Here is a 15322-nt window from a genome sequence, read left to right on the forward strand (position 1 = left end):
TTATTTTCTTTTAGTTAATTTTGTAAGTACAATATCGTTTCATGTGGTTTTCATTTCCTTTCATCTATTTCTAGTCTTTATTTTTTTCAGTTAAAGGAAGTTCATCCCAAAATCCAACATGTATATTTTTCCTCCGTCTCTTCCAAAAATCAAGACACAGTTACTCAAGATAATCCACAGACCTTATTGTGAGCAGCTTTATGAAGAAACCATTTTCTTTCTACAGTAGAATCTACCAGAACTACCTTTTCTCCAAGAACTTAAAATTTCTACTAGAAAGAAATTAGTTCACACAGTTTAAGTTTGACAAACTATAACAACCTTGAATACAACTCAAAACTCAAAAATCAAGAACTTGTATCAACACGTGTTTTAATTATACTGTTTTATTGCATGAATTGTAATAGCTGCAGAGAAACAACGTTTCAGATGAGTACAGTTGGGTTTGAAGCCTTCCTGCAGTGAAGAGAGATGGTCAGTGGACATTCAGATGGCACAGCTATAACTTTATTCACCTTTCTCCTTGTCAGTCTACCACAAGACCAGCGCTTATATACTGCATTTAAACCGCAACTGTAGCACTAAGGAATGGGGTGGGGGGGGACAAGAAACTGTACTTTCAACTCTTCAACACCAAATATAATCGGCTGCAAGTAATAGCATGGACTTTTCAAATGTGCTTCACTGTTTCAACATAGAAGATTAAACTTGCTCAGCGGTGAGCATGACATCCTGTAGCTGCAGTAGTCATTGTCGAGTGATGATATATATAATGTGAGGTGGTTGTTATTGCTGGCTCCTTATTTGTTTTTACAGTGGGTGAATGTTGTCAGAAAGATAGTAAGGGGCTATGTGGTGTGCTTTGGTGTGTTATTCCCTCCAGCAAGCACTCAGCTCCAACAGGTATTCTATGTGCAGCTCATTCAGTTGAAATATAATCAGGTAATCACAAAAACAACGCAGAGATAAACCATCCAAATGCAGTATACAAGCCTCAATTCTGTGGGTTCAGACTTGGAGCGATGACTCCATCTACAGGTTAGTTGTTGTACTGCAATGACAGAGGGGGGACTGACGTACTGAAGTGTGTGTTGCTATGATAGTTTATAATATAAAATAAAAATCAGCTCCCTTTTAAAGTAAGTAGACCAGCCACATTTTAAAAACAAAATTGTCACCGTCAACTTGTAAAAACGGTCTCTTAAATTTTACTAACTTGGTCACTCAACTGTCACTGAAAAAATAAATCCCCAATGAAATAATTAAGGTGGTATTTTACTGTACCTGAATATACCTATTCCCACCCAACCTCCCCGCAACTTATCCTATTTCAAATATAGGACTCAAAAGATATGGGCTCTAATGTTAATAATACATTTATCCATACTATGTTCATATAATTATTAAAAAATAAATACATTTGACAAATACAAATGATTTTGCAGTGGGTACATTACCAAAGGAACAGATTATCACCCACAGTTGAATGGTTAATACGTTTTTCTTTCAAGTGTAGGATTTCGCAATAAAACCATTATCACCCCTTATTAATTTAAACCTGTAGTCTTAAAGCCTCTACACTGGTGTGGCTGTGCTATTGAGCTGGCTGAGAGGACAGGCTCCATCCAGTCATCTATAGGGCTGTATGTGAGCTTTGGCTCACTAAAGGCTAAATGTTAACACTGTAGCACACTCACAGAGAGCAACCAGGAGTAAAAGTAGTAGATGCTGATGATTTATGTTGGCAATGGGACCCAAACCAGCTCTTGGCTTTGGCCAAAAACGCTGCGGGCACAAGGTGTGCACGTTTACATGTCTTCAATCGGTATATCTTGTAAAAAGGTAATATGAAACATTTTCTTCTTGTTGTTTTTTTTTTTTTTTACCTTTTTTTTGCTCATGTGTTTTTTGTACAAATCTTTGTATAATCTGTTTTTAGACATAACAAAACAGATTAAACCAACAAAAAAATCAACCAACAAAAAAAGATCTCATGCATAAGTTATGTCCCACTCTTACTGATTGCATTTGTAAGTTACCATCTTAAAAAAATCTGTGTACATGTTTGTCGTTCAACATATTTTTCTTTTTGTACATTTTAAGCCATTTGCTTTTTTCTTCTTTTTTTTTGTTAAAATTTTTGACCCTATTTTCCAGCCAGCAGTTCCAGGTATTGCTCCAGAGTAGATTCCAGACACCCAACCTGTCTATTCCTGTACAGCAGGAGGCGCAAGAGGCATGTTGTGTAGGTGCTGGCTGTGGGAAGGAAAACCGCTCCGTAAAAGAAGCTGTTGGGAAGCAAATGAGCATTTATCCTTTGTGATTTAGTTCAGGTCCAAGAAATTAAACCCCATTTCCTATAACAATTCTTTTTTTTTTTTTGTTCTTTTTTTCCTGCTAGAAATCGTTTGCTTGTCACCCCGAAAAGCTGACAGACAGACAGATACTGTAGATGTTTTCAATACTTCTAACAACCTCCCGAGGCTGGAGTCTGGCAGCAGAAGTGGGACAGGACAGTCAGTTGCAGACAAGGGTGGGGGTTAGGGGTGGTGGGGGTGGGACAGGCGCGGTTACCCCTATCTGCAAAGGTCTTCTTGTGTAGAGTCTCGCACATTTTTCCTCTTCTTGCTGTTGCCCTGGTGGTGTGGCTTGTTGCTCTGATGACTTTTGGTGCTAGAGGAGAAGCTCTGCTGCCCGTGGTGGCCACTCTTCTGGTGAGAGCGAGACATCCTGGCCTGGAGAAAGTACATGCAGATAAAAATCAGTGTTCCTGCAGGATTTCCCTTGGGTATTCAATACATTATACTGTAGGTTGAACATATTTTATAGCTCTTTATAAAGCACACTTTATAAGAAAATACCTCAAAACAGATGAACAGCTATGAGAAAAAAAATCAATTTTATGTGGTGATATACATCAGTTTTCTTTTTTTAATCTTGTGGCGCATAATGTATTCGAAGTGTATGTATGTCGTGAAGCTGATCGTACCTTTCCTCCCTTGTTGCTTCCAGATGGAGTGCTGGTAGTGTGGCTCTGTGTTCTGTGATTATTGACAACAGCAGACTTTTCTCTGTGGGCACTGGAGCCCCGGCCCGGTTGCTGCTTGGCTGTCTTACACGGCGTGCCGTCAGAGTCCTGAAGAAAAACAACAAAATGATTAACTAAATAGTGTCTTCAATACATTTTGTCACCAAGAAGTTTATTCCCAAACCTTTAAAGGAACAGTTCAGATTATGTGAAGTGGGTTTGTATGAGGTGCTTATTGGTTGCCAGTGTATTGTCTATAGTGGTCTATAATAGATGCTGGCTGGCCCGGCCCCTGTTCAGAGAAGCAGCTGGAGTACTGGCCTAAGAAGCTAAGCAAGGTACTGCAGCAAAACATATTTTAGCCTCCTGAAAAAGGCCCATAAATATATTTAGATATTTTCACCGTTTTACTATGCCATCACACTGTGTTCTCCAGGGGTAAAACGCTGTCATATAAGCCAAATATTGTTCTCTCCAAAGCTGAGAGACTCCTTTGACAAAAACACTAATTTTACCTTACAGAACACAGGGGTTGCTGGTTTACCAGTGCCTCAATCTGTTGCTTTTTGATCATGTGTGACTTTGATGAATCTGAACTAACCCTTTGAACCACCACAGTCACAAAACAGCACAAACTAACCAATCGAGGCAGCAGTAGACCAAAGTACAATTACTGTTTTTGCTAAAGGAGTCTGGTGGCTGTAGAGACAACAAGATTTGGCTTATATAAATTGCAGTTTCCAATAGGAAAAGGATGCCTGACAGCAAGGTAAAGCAGTCAAAATATTCTGAATATGCTGACCCAGTCCACAGCAGTACATTGCTTGGCTTCCTACACTGATAGTGGAGTTTGCTTCTCAAAGCTGGGGGCATGTCAACCAGCATCTAAATACAAATACAAACCTTCAAAAAATCCAAACTATCCCTTTAAGTTCAACAGATGAATGGAATAGTAGAATAATTTCAGGCTCATTGTGTGTGTGACTGACCGCATCACTGGAGCTGGATGTCGAGGACGTGGAAGAAGGCGACAGTGGAGAGGAGGAAGGAGAAGAGCGCAGTGAGGGGGATGGAGAAGAAGAGTTTGAGGAGGTTTTGCTGTGGGGAGCCGATGGGAGAACTACGACGACGTCGTCGTCATCTGGAACATTGTTGTTGCATTCATCGAGCTGCTGGGACTCATATAGTGTGACATCATTTCCTATAGAAACAGAGAATGGATAAATTTAGACATAAACTCAGTCCAGAAAGAGGCTTATAGGGCTCTACTATTGTAGTTCCAGCCCAGATCAGGTCAGATTTAACTGAATGATAACAACATGTCTTTTGGATTTAGGTGATGTTTTACTTTCTATAGGACAAGAGAAATATTTTATTAATTAAAAATAATTCGGTAATAAGACATTCAAACATACTGTTGATTGACACATCATTCTGCGACGGGCTCCCCCAGTTCTTTCTGATCCATTCCCTGTATTCATCCACTTCTTGCGTTACTCGGATTATTCTGCCAAGTATGCTGTGATGAGATACAGAAGGAGGTACAGCTGTTACACCAGTGTTTAGAGAGAAGTCTGAAAGCACATGTTACTGCTTATGACCTGATATTTGTCAGTATGACTGAATGAATCCAACCATTACTAGAACAACTGAATATTATAATATTATGAATGACATGTTAATCAACTGTGACAATAGATAACTGGATATTACAACAATTATCTGACTGGCTATGAGGGATGCTGTGATCAATCCACCCCGATGAAAATTCAAATTACATTTAGTAGAAATTAGTCAACATCTGGCCCATCAGAACATATCTTCTGTAATTTGTCACTGACAGCTTCTTTAATTTGCTACTTACCTCTCGGTCTCGTTATTGGGATAGTACTTGGCGATTGGTGACACAGCATGGCTAAGCACCACATAGGCATAGTCAAATGCCTGCTTCACCTGCATGGCACCGTAGGAGCTCCGGCCAACATCATTGTCTATTGGACACAAAACAAGTGGGTCACTTTGTGTAAATATGAGAACCTGACAACACATGCCATTACAATATCAGGGAAGGGAATTTAAATTTTGGACTTTGTGAGAATGAACCCCCTTTTTAATCCTTCATCCTTTGTGTTCACTGTTCCTACCTGGCTGCAGTGGGTCCTCAATGTAGAGCATGGAGGGTCTGTAGCCGTCCATCATGTTATTCTGAACCTCGTCTTTGGCAACATAGCAACCTCCATCCGTTATCCTGATGCCTGTTTTCAGGTAGTTGAAGTGGCGGCCATAGAGCTCAAAGAATTCAATGAGCAGAACACCAATGTTGATGTTGGGACTGCACACATCCTCCCTGTAGTGAAGCTGGAAAATACACAGAACGAGTGGATGTCAGAATAATTTCAAATAGTTAAGTGAGTGGGAATTCACTCACCAAGAAAAACAAGTCAGTGTCGAGATTTTTAGATGCTATTGTCTGCAGTGAATACTGCATCTGAGTACTCAAAATTGTGGATATTTTTAATTCAGGTGTTCAAGAATCACCGTTGTTGCAAGTACCTTTAAAAAAAAGCAATTGAGAAGCACTGAAATAAAACTACAGAACTATAAAAGTTCTCTGTTAGGGCCTGATAACTGTTCTATTAAATCAATTAAAACAAAAATCATTCCAAAAAATTCAATCAAGACCAGCAATATTGTTAAAAATTTTAAGAGCTTTTGTTAATAATGAAGTGTATCTGACCTGCAGGAAGCTGACAGCCATAAGAAAGAGGCTGTAGGAGCCAATTCCACCAGTGAAAACCTCATTGAGGTCCCTCTGCAATAGGAACTGCTTCAGCACCAGGACCAGGTAAGGCAGCACAGGGTATTTCTACAGGACAAGAGACAGGCACAGTAAAGACATAGTAAAAAACAGATTTAGAGGCCTACAGCACCCTCTTAAGTGTAACATTTCCAAAATTACTATGAGAGGGCAATTCAATTTGAAACAACACTGTTTTCACTTTGTGGGGTGTTTCTGTGACATGCATTGGCAGAAGAAATCAAACAATCTAAGAATAAAAACATGTACAAAGAAACCTTTTCTGAAAGGTACAGAAATAAGGAAGGGGAATGTAATGATTGAAGTATGTTAAGGGTGATATATTGTTTAACGTTTTTTTTTATTTTTCTCTTGCACATTCTTTATTATTGAGTATCATTGATTAGATATGAAGGGAACCAATACAGTGGTAAAATTGTGGGGATGGGCACTGGGGAGGAGAGTGGACTTTTGTATTTTGAGTACTGATAGATTAGTACGATAGTGTGGTAAGTGAGTCTTTTTCAGATATAATTTATCGTTTCTCACTGACAGTCTGTTATTGATTGACTGGATTTTTTTTCTAGACACATTACATATATATATATATATATATATATATATATATATATATATATATATATATATATATATATATATATATATATATACACACACACACATATACATACATACATATGTACGTATGTGTGTTTATGTTCAAAATAATAATTATGTAAGACCAACTTGGAACATTTTTACTTTTGACTTAAGCAATGCAGTTTTTAAAACGGTTTAAACGTTATTAAAATATTACATTTTATATGCCACACAACATGTTAAATCTCCACAAAGTAATGCTTTTGAATTGACTGACTTCTTGTGTTGTTAAATGTTTGTTAAAAAGTGCTGTTGAAAGCAATACATGCTCTTAAGAAACCATTACCATCAATACTAGTATATCTAGCCTCAAAGTTTGAGGATTCTTTACAACCTTAGAGATTTAAAAGAAATTTGGTGGAAAGCCAAAGGCAGTGCTTAAGGAAATACTATTATCTGTAGAGCCCACAGAGCTTGGGAGAAATGTTTCTACCTTTGAGTTACATGCAAACTAGAGTCTACATCAGGCAGGCTGTAATAAAGCTCAAATAATGTGTACGTACACACGCACAAACACAGAGAGAGAGAGAGAGCTGTACCTCTTTGAACTCCTTGATGAGCCGTGCGGCTTTAACGCCACTCTTCACATTGAAGCTGATGTCCACTTTGACCTCAGTGAAGGAGTCGGTCAGTTTGATGATGGGAACCTGCAAACACACGATACAGATGACAACAACACAGGAACAGTCAGTCAGACAGACAGAAACAATCACAACACTCAAACACTTGGCTCAAGTGCCTCCTGACATTGTGCTGTAAGACAGCTGTAAATAAACCTGCACCAATAATTGTATTTCTAGTCTATTGTAAGCCTGAAAACATATCACAAATGTAATCAAACACAAACCCACATATACTGATCTAATCCTTGCAGACTGCTTGAGAAAAGACATAAATTGCTAATCTGCTCCTTAAAATGCCTACCTAAAGTGAAAGACAAAGAAAAAGCTTTATTCAAATCCTTTAAGTCCTGAAAGAAAATATACTCAAAGTGAAAGTAAAATTCAATCTATGCACGGTTTAGAAATAACACAAGTCACTAAGGTTGGAAGTGGTTAAAAAAATACATGATCAGGAAGAAGTAAAAATACAGATCTGGTTCCAAACACACAACACTACCAGTAATGTGTTTGTGACATTGGTCAATATTAGAGCTGCACAACATATCGTTTGAGCATTGTCATAGCAATGTACGTGTGCACAATAGTCACACTGCAGGTCCTGCGATGTAGGAGGCAAATTAACTAAACGTGTTCTCATCTAATTTCAAGGGTACCTGAAACACACTGTGCGCAGCGATCCACCAATCACAATCGTTCTTAATCAGTTTGCCAAAGCAGACCACGCCCCTGCATATGGAGTGAGTCGCAAGATCGATGCAGGTTAATTGTCCACAAGATGGCAGCAGTGCAGCATAACATAAAGTGCTATTCAAGTCAAGGGTTCAAAAAAATCGCAATGTCAGTTATTTCCAATATCGTGCAGCCCTAGTCAATATAAACATATACACACAATTTGGATGAAATGAACTCCTTCTTACAAGCTGCAAATTACAGTTAATTGAGATGCACCAAAGTATTGATGCTCTTTTATCATTTTCCTTTATGTAAATGTCTGTGCACATGCCTGAATACATGACATGCATGAACCAGTGTAGTCAGCATTTTGGATCTGTCACAACACCTTGAACTGATGTGATTTACAGCTTGTGAAACTGACTAACAGCTGTTATCAAAGACCTGAATATGACAGTCAAAATCATAATGATTAATGACTGAAACAATGATTGCTGATGACTGTTAATCATTTTGTTTACCACAAGCTGACAGTTTTAGTGGTGGATTTACACAGTGCAACACTGACAGATCCACATTTTACAACAAATTAAAACCTTGCCAGGGAAAAAGCCACAGAATTTTAAAAGATTACTCAACCAATTCAGCATTGCACTGAACAATGGATAGGTGTTACAAAAGATCAAAATCAAAGCAGCAGAACCAGAGAGATCTTTTTTATTCACATATGCACCTACATTACCCAAAACACAACTCATCCACCGACAGCTTAACTGGAAATTAGGGAGTGTCGAGCCTTGAGCCACTAGCCTCAGGTAGTGACAAGTGACGTGTCTATTTCTACCCATCCAGTTTTTACAACTGACATTTAAAAGCAGAGAATTGCAGTTTCTCCAGAAATCAATGTGCAAACTAAAAACCATAAAGAAAACTGTAAATATTTCAAGTGGTGTCTTTGTGAGATAAGTGCTGGGGAAAAAACCCAAAGTCTAAAATACTGTACTATTCAAAAGAAGTTTTAAGAAACTCTACTCCAGTCATGTGATTCCTACATGATGTTCTATAGAGGCTTCCCATGAACCTGATTAAATTCACTGTCTAGAAAAGTGCTGTAACGCCAAAAGAAACCTAATTTTGCAACAAAACACTTGCAAGCGAGTACAGTCTTACCGTGGCCTTGTCCAAAACCTTGATGGAGTTCTCATCTGCAACATTTCTCTTCCGGAGAGCCTCTTCCAGCGTCCAGAGTGGGAGGGTCTCCCACTTGCCAAAAACTACCAAGTCAATGTCACTGGTGGAAAAACAGAGACATGACAGATTAAACTTAGGTCCATTAAATAACCTACAAGAACAACTCATACAACAGCACAAGGCACATGGAAAAACAAAGAAGTAGAAATGCAAATTACACATGATCATAACAGGACAACCATCAACAAATACATCTTTTCACTCTAAACACACATCAATAACTGTCAGTCTGTCACTAGTGGCACAAAGCTTTGATATTAGAACGACTTTGCAGACTTTAGTGTTCTTTACCTGTGCTACTGTATGATGCTAATAGATTATGTCACTTAACTCTGTTAGTTTCACTTTGTCATTTTATTTTTTAAAAAAAGAGGAAATAACAGTTCTCTAGTTTAATTTTTGACATACTATCTTACTTCCTGTTTGTCTAGGGTAGAAATGATCACAAGTTACTCAAACAGTAAAAAGGAAACTGTACAACAGCCATTTTTAAATATGCTCCACGCGGTTGCTCACTGCAGATAGGTGGCTTTGCTTCCATCTTGTGGTTGAGCAATGTGCAATGTCAGGGAGCGCTTAAGGAACCCAGCCAATGTGTGTGTACTACATTAGCGACGCTGTGTGTCCACTATCCATTGGCACACCGTTTAAACGACTGTACTTTGTAACTTAGAGTCCATGTCAAGCAATAATAAATGTGTTTATCACACCACAGAAAACTGTTATTAACCACTCAGCTCTACCTGCTCTAGCTGTATAGTGAATGTATATATTATGATACGTAACATCACTGCACTCTTTTGTTTCTGGAGTGAGAGAGTTACACAGGAAGACATGTAACCACACACCAACCACTGACAAGCATGCATCCCCAAACCGCTTAGTCCCATTAAGGCACTCAGTATGGTGTCATGAGTCCACTACTCCAGGTGAACTGTCTGTGTGTTTAGGGGGCAGGTATTTGTGTGTGTCTGTGTGTGTGTGTGTGTGTGTGTGTGTGTGTGTGTGTGTGTGTGTGTAGGCAGTTGTGTGTTTCTGCATGTGTGGCTGGGTGTCTGTCGCAGGCTTTGCTCAGAATTAAGTTTTAAAAAATATCCAAGATCAGCAGTGCTAAAAATTACTAAACCAATTGATCCCTTAAACAAAAGCAATTAATGACTCGCTGGCTAGACAGAGCTGGACTTTTGGGAGGACGCCAGCTCACAGTCACAGTTGGGTAAAGATTAAAAGAGAAAGCATGTGTTTAAATCTCTAGGCTGGTTTAGGAAACCAATTGGCTCACCTTGTTGGCAAATAGAGACCAGTGCTGAAGCTCCCAAACACTTGGACCTGGAGAGATGGGACACACAGAGTTATACACACATCATCAACATATTTTGGCTTTTTTTTCTGGATTCAATATATGACTTTATTACATGGCTTAGTTAAATACTTGATTCTTATTAGTCAATTACAACAAAGCAGGTCTGTTCTTTTTGAAAAACAAACTGTTGCTATGAATAACAGACAGTTGCTATGGACACACTCCTGATCATAGACTCTAGAGGAGCAATAAAATCATTTTTCAATCAATAAAATCATTTTTAAATTAACATTTTGGAGGTGTTGTGGTGTTCCAAGCAAGTATCAAAGTAGCACTCTGTGATTTTCCCACACTACTAGTGCTTCACTACTACAAAAACCTGTTCTCCCAGCAGCGCAAATGTCATTATTCTACAGCTTGGCTTAGTGTTGATTTAATGACAAGTCCAAACAAACTGCACAGGCGTGGCACAAAAACAACCTATCAGGGATCAAAGGAAAGTGTGTAGTTTTAATATTTTAAAACCACTTCAGTTGCATTTCAAGTGAGGGATTACAGACCAGGTTGGCCTCAATGAACAAGCAAATATATTCTATTTAATGTTGCACTGATGTAGAAACTGGCTATCGAGGAAATCAAACCTGACATAGTTAACATACCAAACAGTCCTTTTAGCCACTGATCTCTTAACCTGCACTCTATTCAAGTGACCAAAACATCTTCAACCTTCAGCACACAAATTGGTGTGTGAATAGAAATAGACTTAAGCCTTGACCCTTCTTTTACTCCCTTAAACCACCTCCCTACCTCCCACATCAACCAGTAGTATTAACACAGCCTTACAGCCCAGTCACATGTCCAGAGCTAAGCTGATTGAAGGGCCATGTTTGTCAACGGGTGTGTAGTAAGTGCTGTACACTTCTGTGAATAGTGACGTAACCACAAGTGACCACAAAGGTGAGCTATGTTTTATCTCATCTTGGCATGCTCCATTCAAACTGGTACTTGAGGCATGAGCACATTAAGAGTGTCAGAATAACTGAAAATCCCAAAATGAACTCTAAGAGAGATGCCTTCATGGGCATTTTTGGTACAGCTGACCTAGAAAGCCTACCATATACACCTCAAAAGACTGTGGAAACATTTCTGAGTGTGTGGTGGACGTCTACACATCTAAGCTCATCAATTAAACAAGCATCACACTGCATGAATGGCCAGGTTGCCCTTGTTCACTCTGCAGTGGAAAAGGAATAAAACTGGGCAGGACTGGGTATTATGTTCCTTAATTTAGGAACTGCTAAGCTCTGAGCAGACTCCCTTTGAAGTACACTGCTCTATCAGCAGGATCTAAGTCAGTAGGAACAAGACTGCCTGAGGTAGTGCTGATAATATGACCCAAACAGAGTATGGTGCAAGAGGGAGATAACAGAAAAACAACAGGATGTTTTATGAAAGATTTCCTGGTTCATATACAAACACATATCCAAGGCAGCCTGGTCACTGCACTCAACCGGTGAAAAAAACAAAAACAAAAACAAAAAACATTCTATTGAATTTTATAACTGATCAACTATTTTCACTATTCTACAACTCCATTTGTTTCTGCCAAAATAAAATTACCTCCCGTGACACTTAACAGCGTCCACAAAGACAAGTAGAGCTGCAACAGTTATTTGATCGAAAGAAAATTAGTTACCAACTATTTTGATAATTGTTTGATCGTTTCAGTCATTTTTCAACCAAAAAGTCAAACATTTGCTGGTTCCAGCTTCTTAAATTTAAGGATTCAGACAAAGGAAGCAATCTGACATCTCTTTGGACTCTGGGAAATTGTAATGAGCTATTTTGACAGTTTTTTGACATTTCAATCCATCATGAAAATTATTGGCAGGATAACTGATAATGAAAATAATTATTAGTTGCAGTCCTACAGACAAGATTTTCTAATAGGGATGCACAAGATTTATTTTATCAGCCTATCCCAATAGCCAATAACTGCCTTCTTGTGGTCAATAAAGATAACTAATAATTTCACATTTTTGCATTTTATAAAGTTCATACAACCTGTAGTTTATGCAGTCTGTTGCAAGCAAAGATGGATGATTTAATATTCCACAGATCTGAACAAACCAAATCTAACTGGTATCACTGATACAACAAATGAAAGAACAGTTCTGACTCTTCAAATGTTCATTTTCTCTATTAAAGTTCATCAGAAATCTTCACAGATATACTTTGGCTTTAATAGAGCATTTTGAGCAAGAATTCAAACTAAATGCATTGACACATCAGGTGTTACAGTTGAAGGCTATAATTTCATTATGGCACTAAGAAATAATATAAATTTCCCACTGATATTTGTTGTGCATCCCTATTTTCTAGTAGTTAGGTTGCAACTAACAATTATTTTCACTGTCGATTAGTTTCTTGATTAATCTATTATTTTTTGTGCTGTATAAAATATCATAAAATATTGAAAAATGTCCATCAATGTTTCCCAAAACCCAAGATGACGTCCTCGAATGTTTTGTTCTGCCCACAACCCAAATACATTGTTTACTGTTAAAAAGGAATAAAGAAATCAGAAAATATTCACATGTAAGAAGCTCGTATCTGAGAATTTTGACTTTTAATACTCAAACCCCTTAATGCATTATCAATATGTGCAACCGTCAATGTGTTGAGAATTAATTTAACAATTAATTCATAATCGATTAATTGTTGCAGCTCTAATCCAAACCAAACCACAAAAAAGTTGAAAACAGTCTTGGTGTTGGGGGTGATGTGTACCTCAGCACTGGGCCACAAGTCGTGGATGACTCCCTTGATTCTGTCCACCACCTCCAGTCTCATCTTCTCTTCCTCTGGCCGCGGGGAGATGTACTCATAGAAGTCATTCACCTCCTCATGTAGCCTGAGCAGCACACAAAACACAAGTGTTGTGAGAAGAGGGGAAATGTTTTGGATGTTAATCCAGTGAATTAAATATCCAGACCATTGGGATTTTCATTTGGATGATATGCTGCAAGCAAAGTTTAAGAGGCAAATTAGCTTTACTTAAGCCATGCAGCAAATGCATGCTTTGCATATAGACAAACATCGAGAATGAACATGCACACTGCAGGTACCATCTTAACCTCCAGCAGGTTGATGGTGATAAGAACTAACATACAGAATGGACTACTGAATAAGTCAAACAACACAAATTAGTGTAAATGATATTGTCTACAATCTTAAAACAGATCAATAAAGGAAGCTAGTTTAAACAACTACTGAGATTTAACCACATTCAACATCACACATGAATTAGCCACGAGACAGAAGGAAATTAAAACAAGCAGGGGTGCCCTCATTCGCCTGGTCCAATCTTTGCACTCCCTGCTTGCAGAGCAAAAAGATACAACATGCAATGCCAAGGGGCCAACAGTCACTGCCACAGACACAGCTGTCAGACACTGAGTCACACTGACAGGACATGGATAGTAGTTGTGTTCTCATTTCTCTGCTTACACATTACAAAAAGTAACTGCGAGTAATCAGATTAAGTTGAGACTTGATCACATGTCACAAGGGCACATGCCATCTTAAACTATCTTCTCTACATGTCCCCAGTGATCAAAGCACTTAAGTCAAATAAATTATATATGGCTGGTAATAAGGGGGTCTAATATCCAAAAAGGTCAGTGATAACAGACATTTGTGGGGAAAATTGATATAGCAAAAATGAATTATTGGCTGTAGATTTCCCATTTCCCATCACTGAGCCAGGCAGCTGCACAACAGTTGAAGACTTTTTGCACAAGGCAGACCAAAAGATATGAATTCATTTAACAGCAGAATGAGAAACAGGGTGTCACCGAACAAAGTCAACCTTCCCTTGGCAAATAAAAGTCTTTAAAACAGAGCAGGCCTCTCCAGGACTTCTCTGAATACTTCTGTTATCAGCTCTCCTATGGAGGCACAGTTACAGAAAGACAGTGAGAAAAGTTTGTCTAAGGCCTGTTATTCCAGCAAGGGTTTAATCTTGCCAAAGAGAAGCAACGGTGTTTTAACATTATCCCAAACCAACTATTTCTTTTTTGGTAAAACAGTAGGGCTGAGTAAAAACATAACAGGAACCCCTACTGTGTCACAGTGTTGTGTCAGTGACAAAAAAAAAAATAGTAAGGGCAAGCTAAGCAAGGCTACCACATTTTGTCCTTGGAACAGGTCGCTCTGCCCACATGCGCTGACCTTTTCTCTGACCAGTTTTGTCTACATACACATAGACGTGGGGACAAGTCTCTGTGGGTGGACAAATAAGAGCACAAACATGCAGGCAGGCACACACAAGCATGTACATCTGTGCACAAACAGCCACACAAACCCAGATTAGGCAAATAACAGACTCATTCCCCTTAGAAGATGACAGAGAAACAGAAAAAAAGTGATATTTTTGCTCTTAAAAATAAAATTAGGCAGCAAAGCAACCCCTGTGTGTACCACAGATAGTTGGACAAGAAAAACACTAGCAGCTACCAACACTGACTGACAGTTGTTTGGATTATGCCCCAAAGAGCACTTTGTGTGTCTACTGTCTGGGCTTTATGTAACAAGTACTCTTAACCTGACAAGAGTCAAAGTTGACTGGGTTTCACCTTTATTATTTCTTGGGTCTTAGACACAGGATACAGACGCAACACTGAAAGGTTGCTGGTCTGCTAACCATGTAGGGAAAATACTTGCAGATAAAACTTTCTTCTCTCTAGCCAAATGCTATCATGGTGACCTTGAGGAAAAAAAAGCCCACAAACTCCCAAGTTGCTGCAGCAAAATTGCTCAGCTGCCAACAGTAAGGCCGTGATCAGGCATACAAAAATTCTACACATGCGTGTGCGTGTGTATGTGTATATTGCTGGTCAGTTACACTTGAAACATGAACCAAGACAGCTAGTCTTATTAGACATCAAGATACTGAACAGCATTTTAAACTTAAGAAATTTATCAAA

The 15322-nt window shown here is 38.6% G+C and overlaps 1 protein-coding gene across 1 annotated transcript in view; it reads right to left on the bottom strand.

Annotated features, from left to right (window-relative positions):
• Positions 1-370: 370 nt before the first annotated feature.
• Positions 371-15322, bottom strand: part of tent4b (terminal nucleotidyltransferase 4B) — a 29925-nt gene continuing 14973 nt past the window's right edge. The window contains exons 2-12 of the mRNA XM_084720899.1: positions 13125-13248; positions 10314-10360; positions 8951-9071; positions 7025-7132; positions 5766-5894; positions 5173-5386; positions 4893-5019; positions 4444-4547; positions 4018-4229; positions 2990-3136; positions 371-2735 (exon numbers count right to left, since the gene is read on the bottom strand). Coding sequence (XP_084577025.1) covers positions 2577-2735; positions 2990-3136; positions 4018-4229; positions 4444-4547; positions 4893-5019; positions 5173-5386; positions 5766-5894; positions 7025-7132; positions 8951-9071; positions 10314-10360; positions 13125-13248 — 1492 coding nt within the window. The 3' untranslated portion in view covers positions 371-2576. The remainder of the gene's footprint in view (positions 2736-2989; positions 3137-4017; positions 4230-4443; positions 4548-4892; positions 5020-5172; positions 5387-5765; positions 5895-7024; positions 7133-8950; positions 9072-10313; positions 10361-13124; positions 13249-15322) is intronic.

This window comes from Lutjanus erythropterus, chromosome 1 (assembly GCF_056507025.1).
Source record: "Lutjanus erythropterus isolate fLutEry1 chromosome 1, fLutEry1.hap2, whole genome shotgun sequence".
In the NCBI taxonomy this organism is placed as follows: domain Eukaryota; kingdom Metazoa; phylum Chordata; class Actinopteri; order Lutjaniformes; family Lutjanidae; genus Lutjanus; species Lutjanus erythropterus.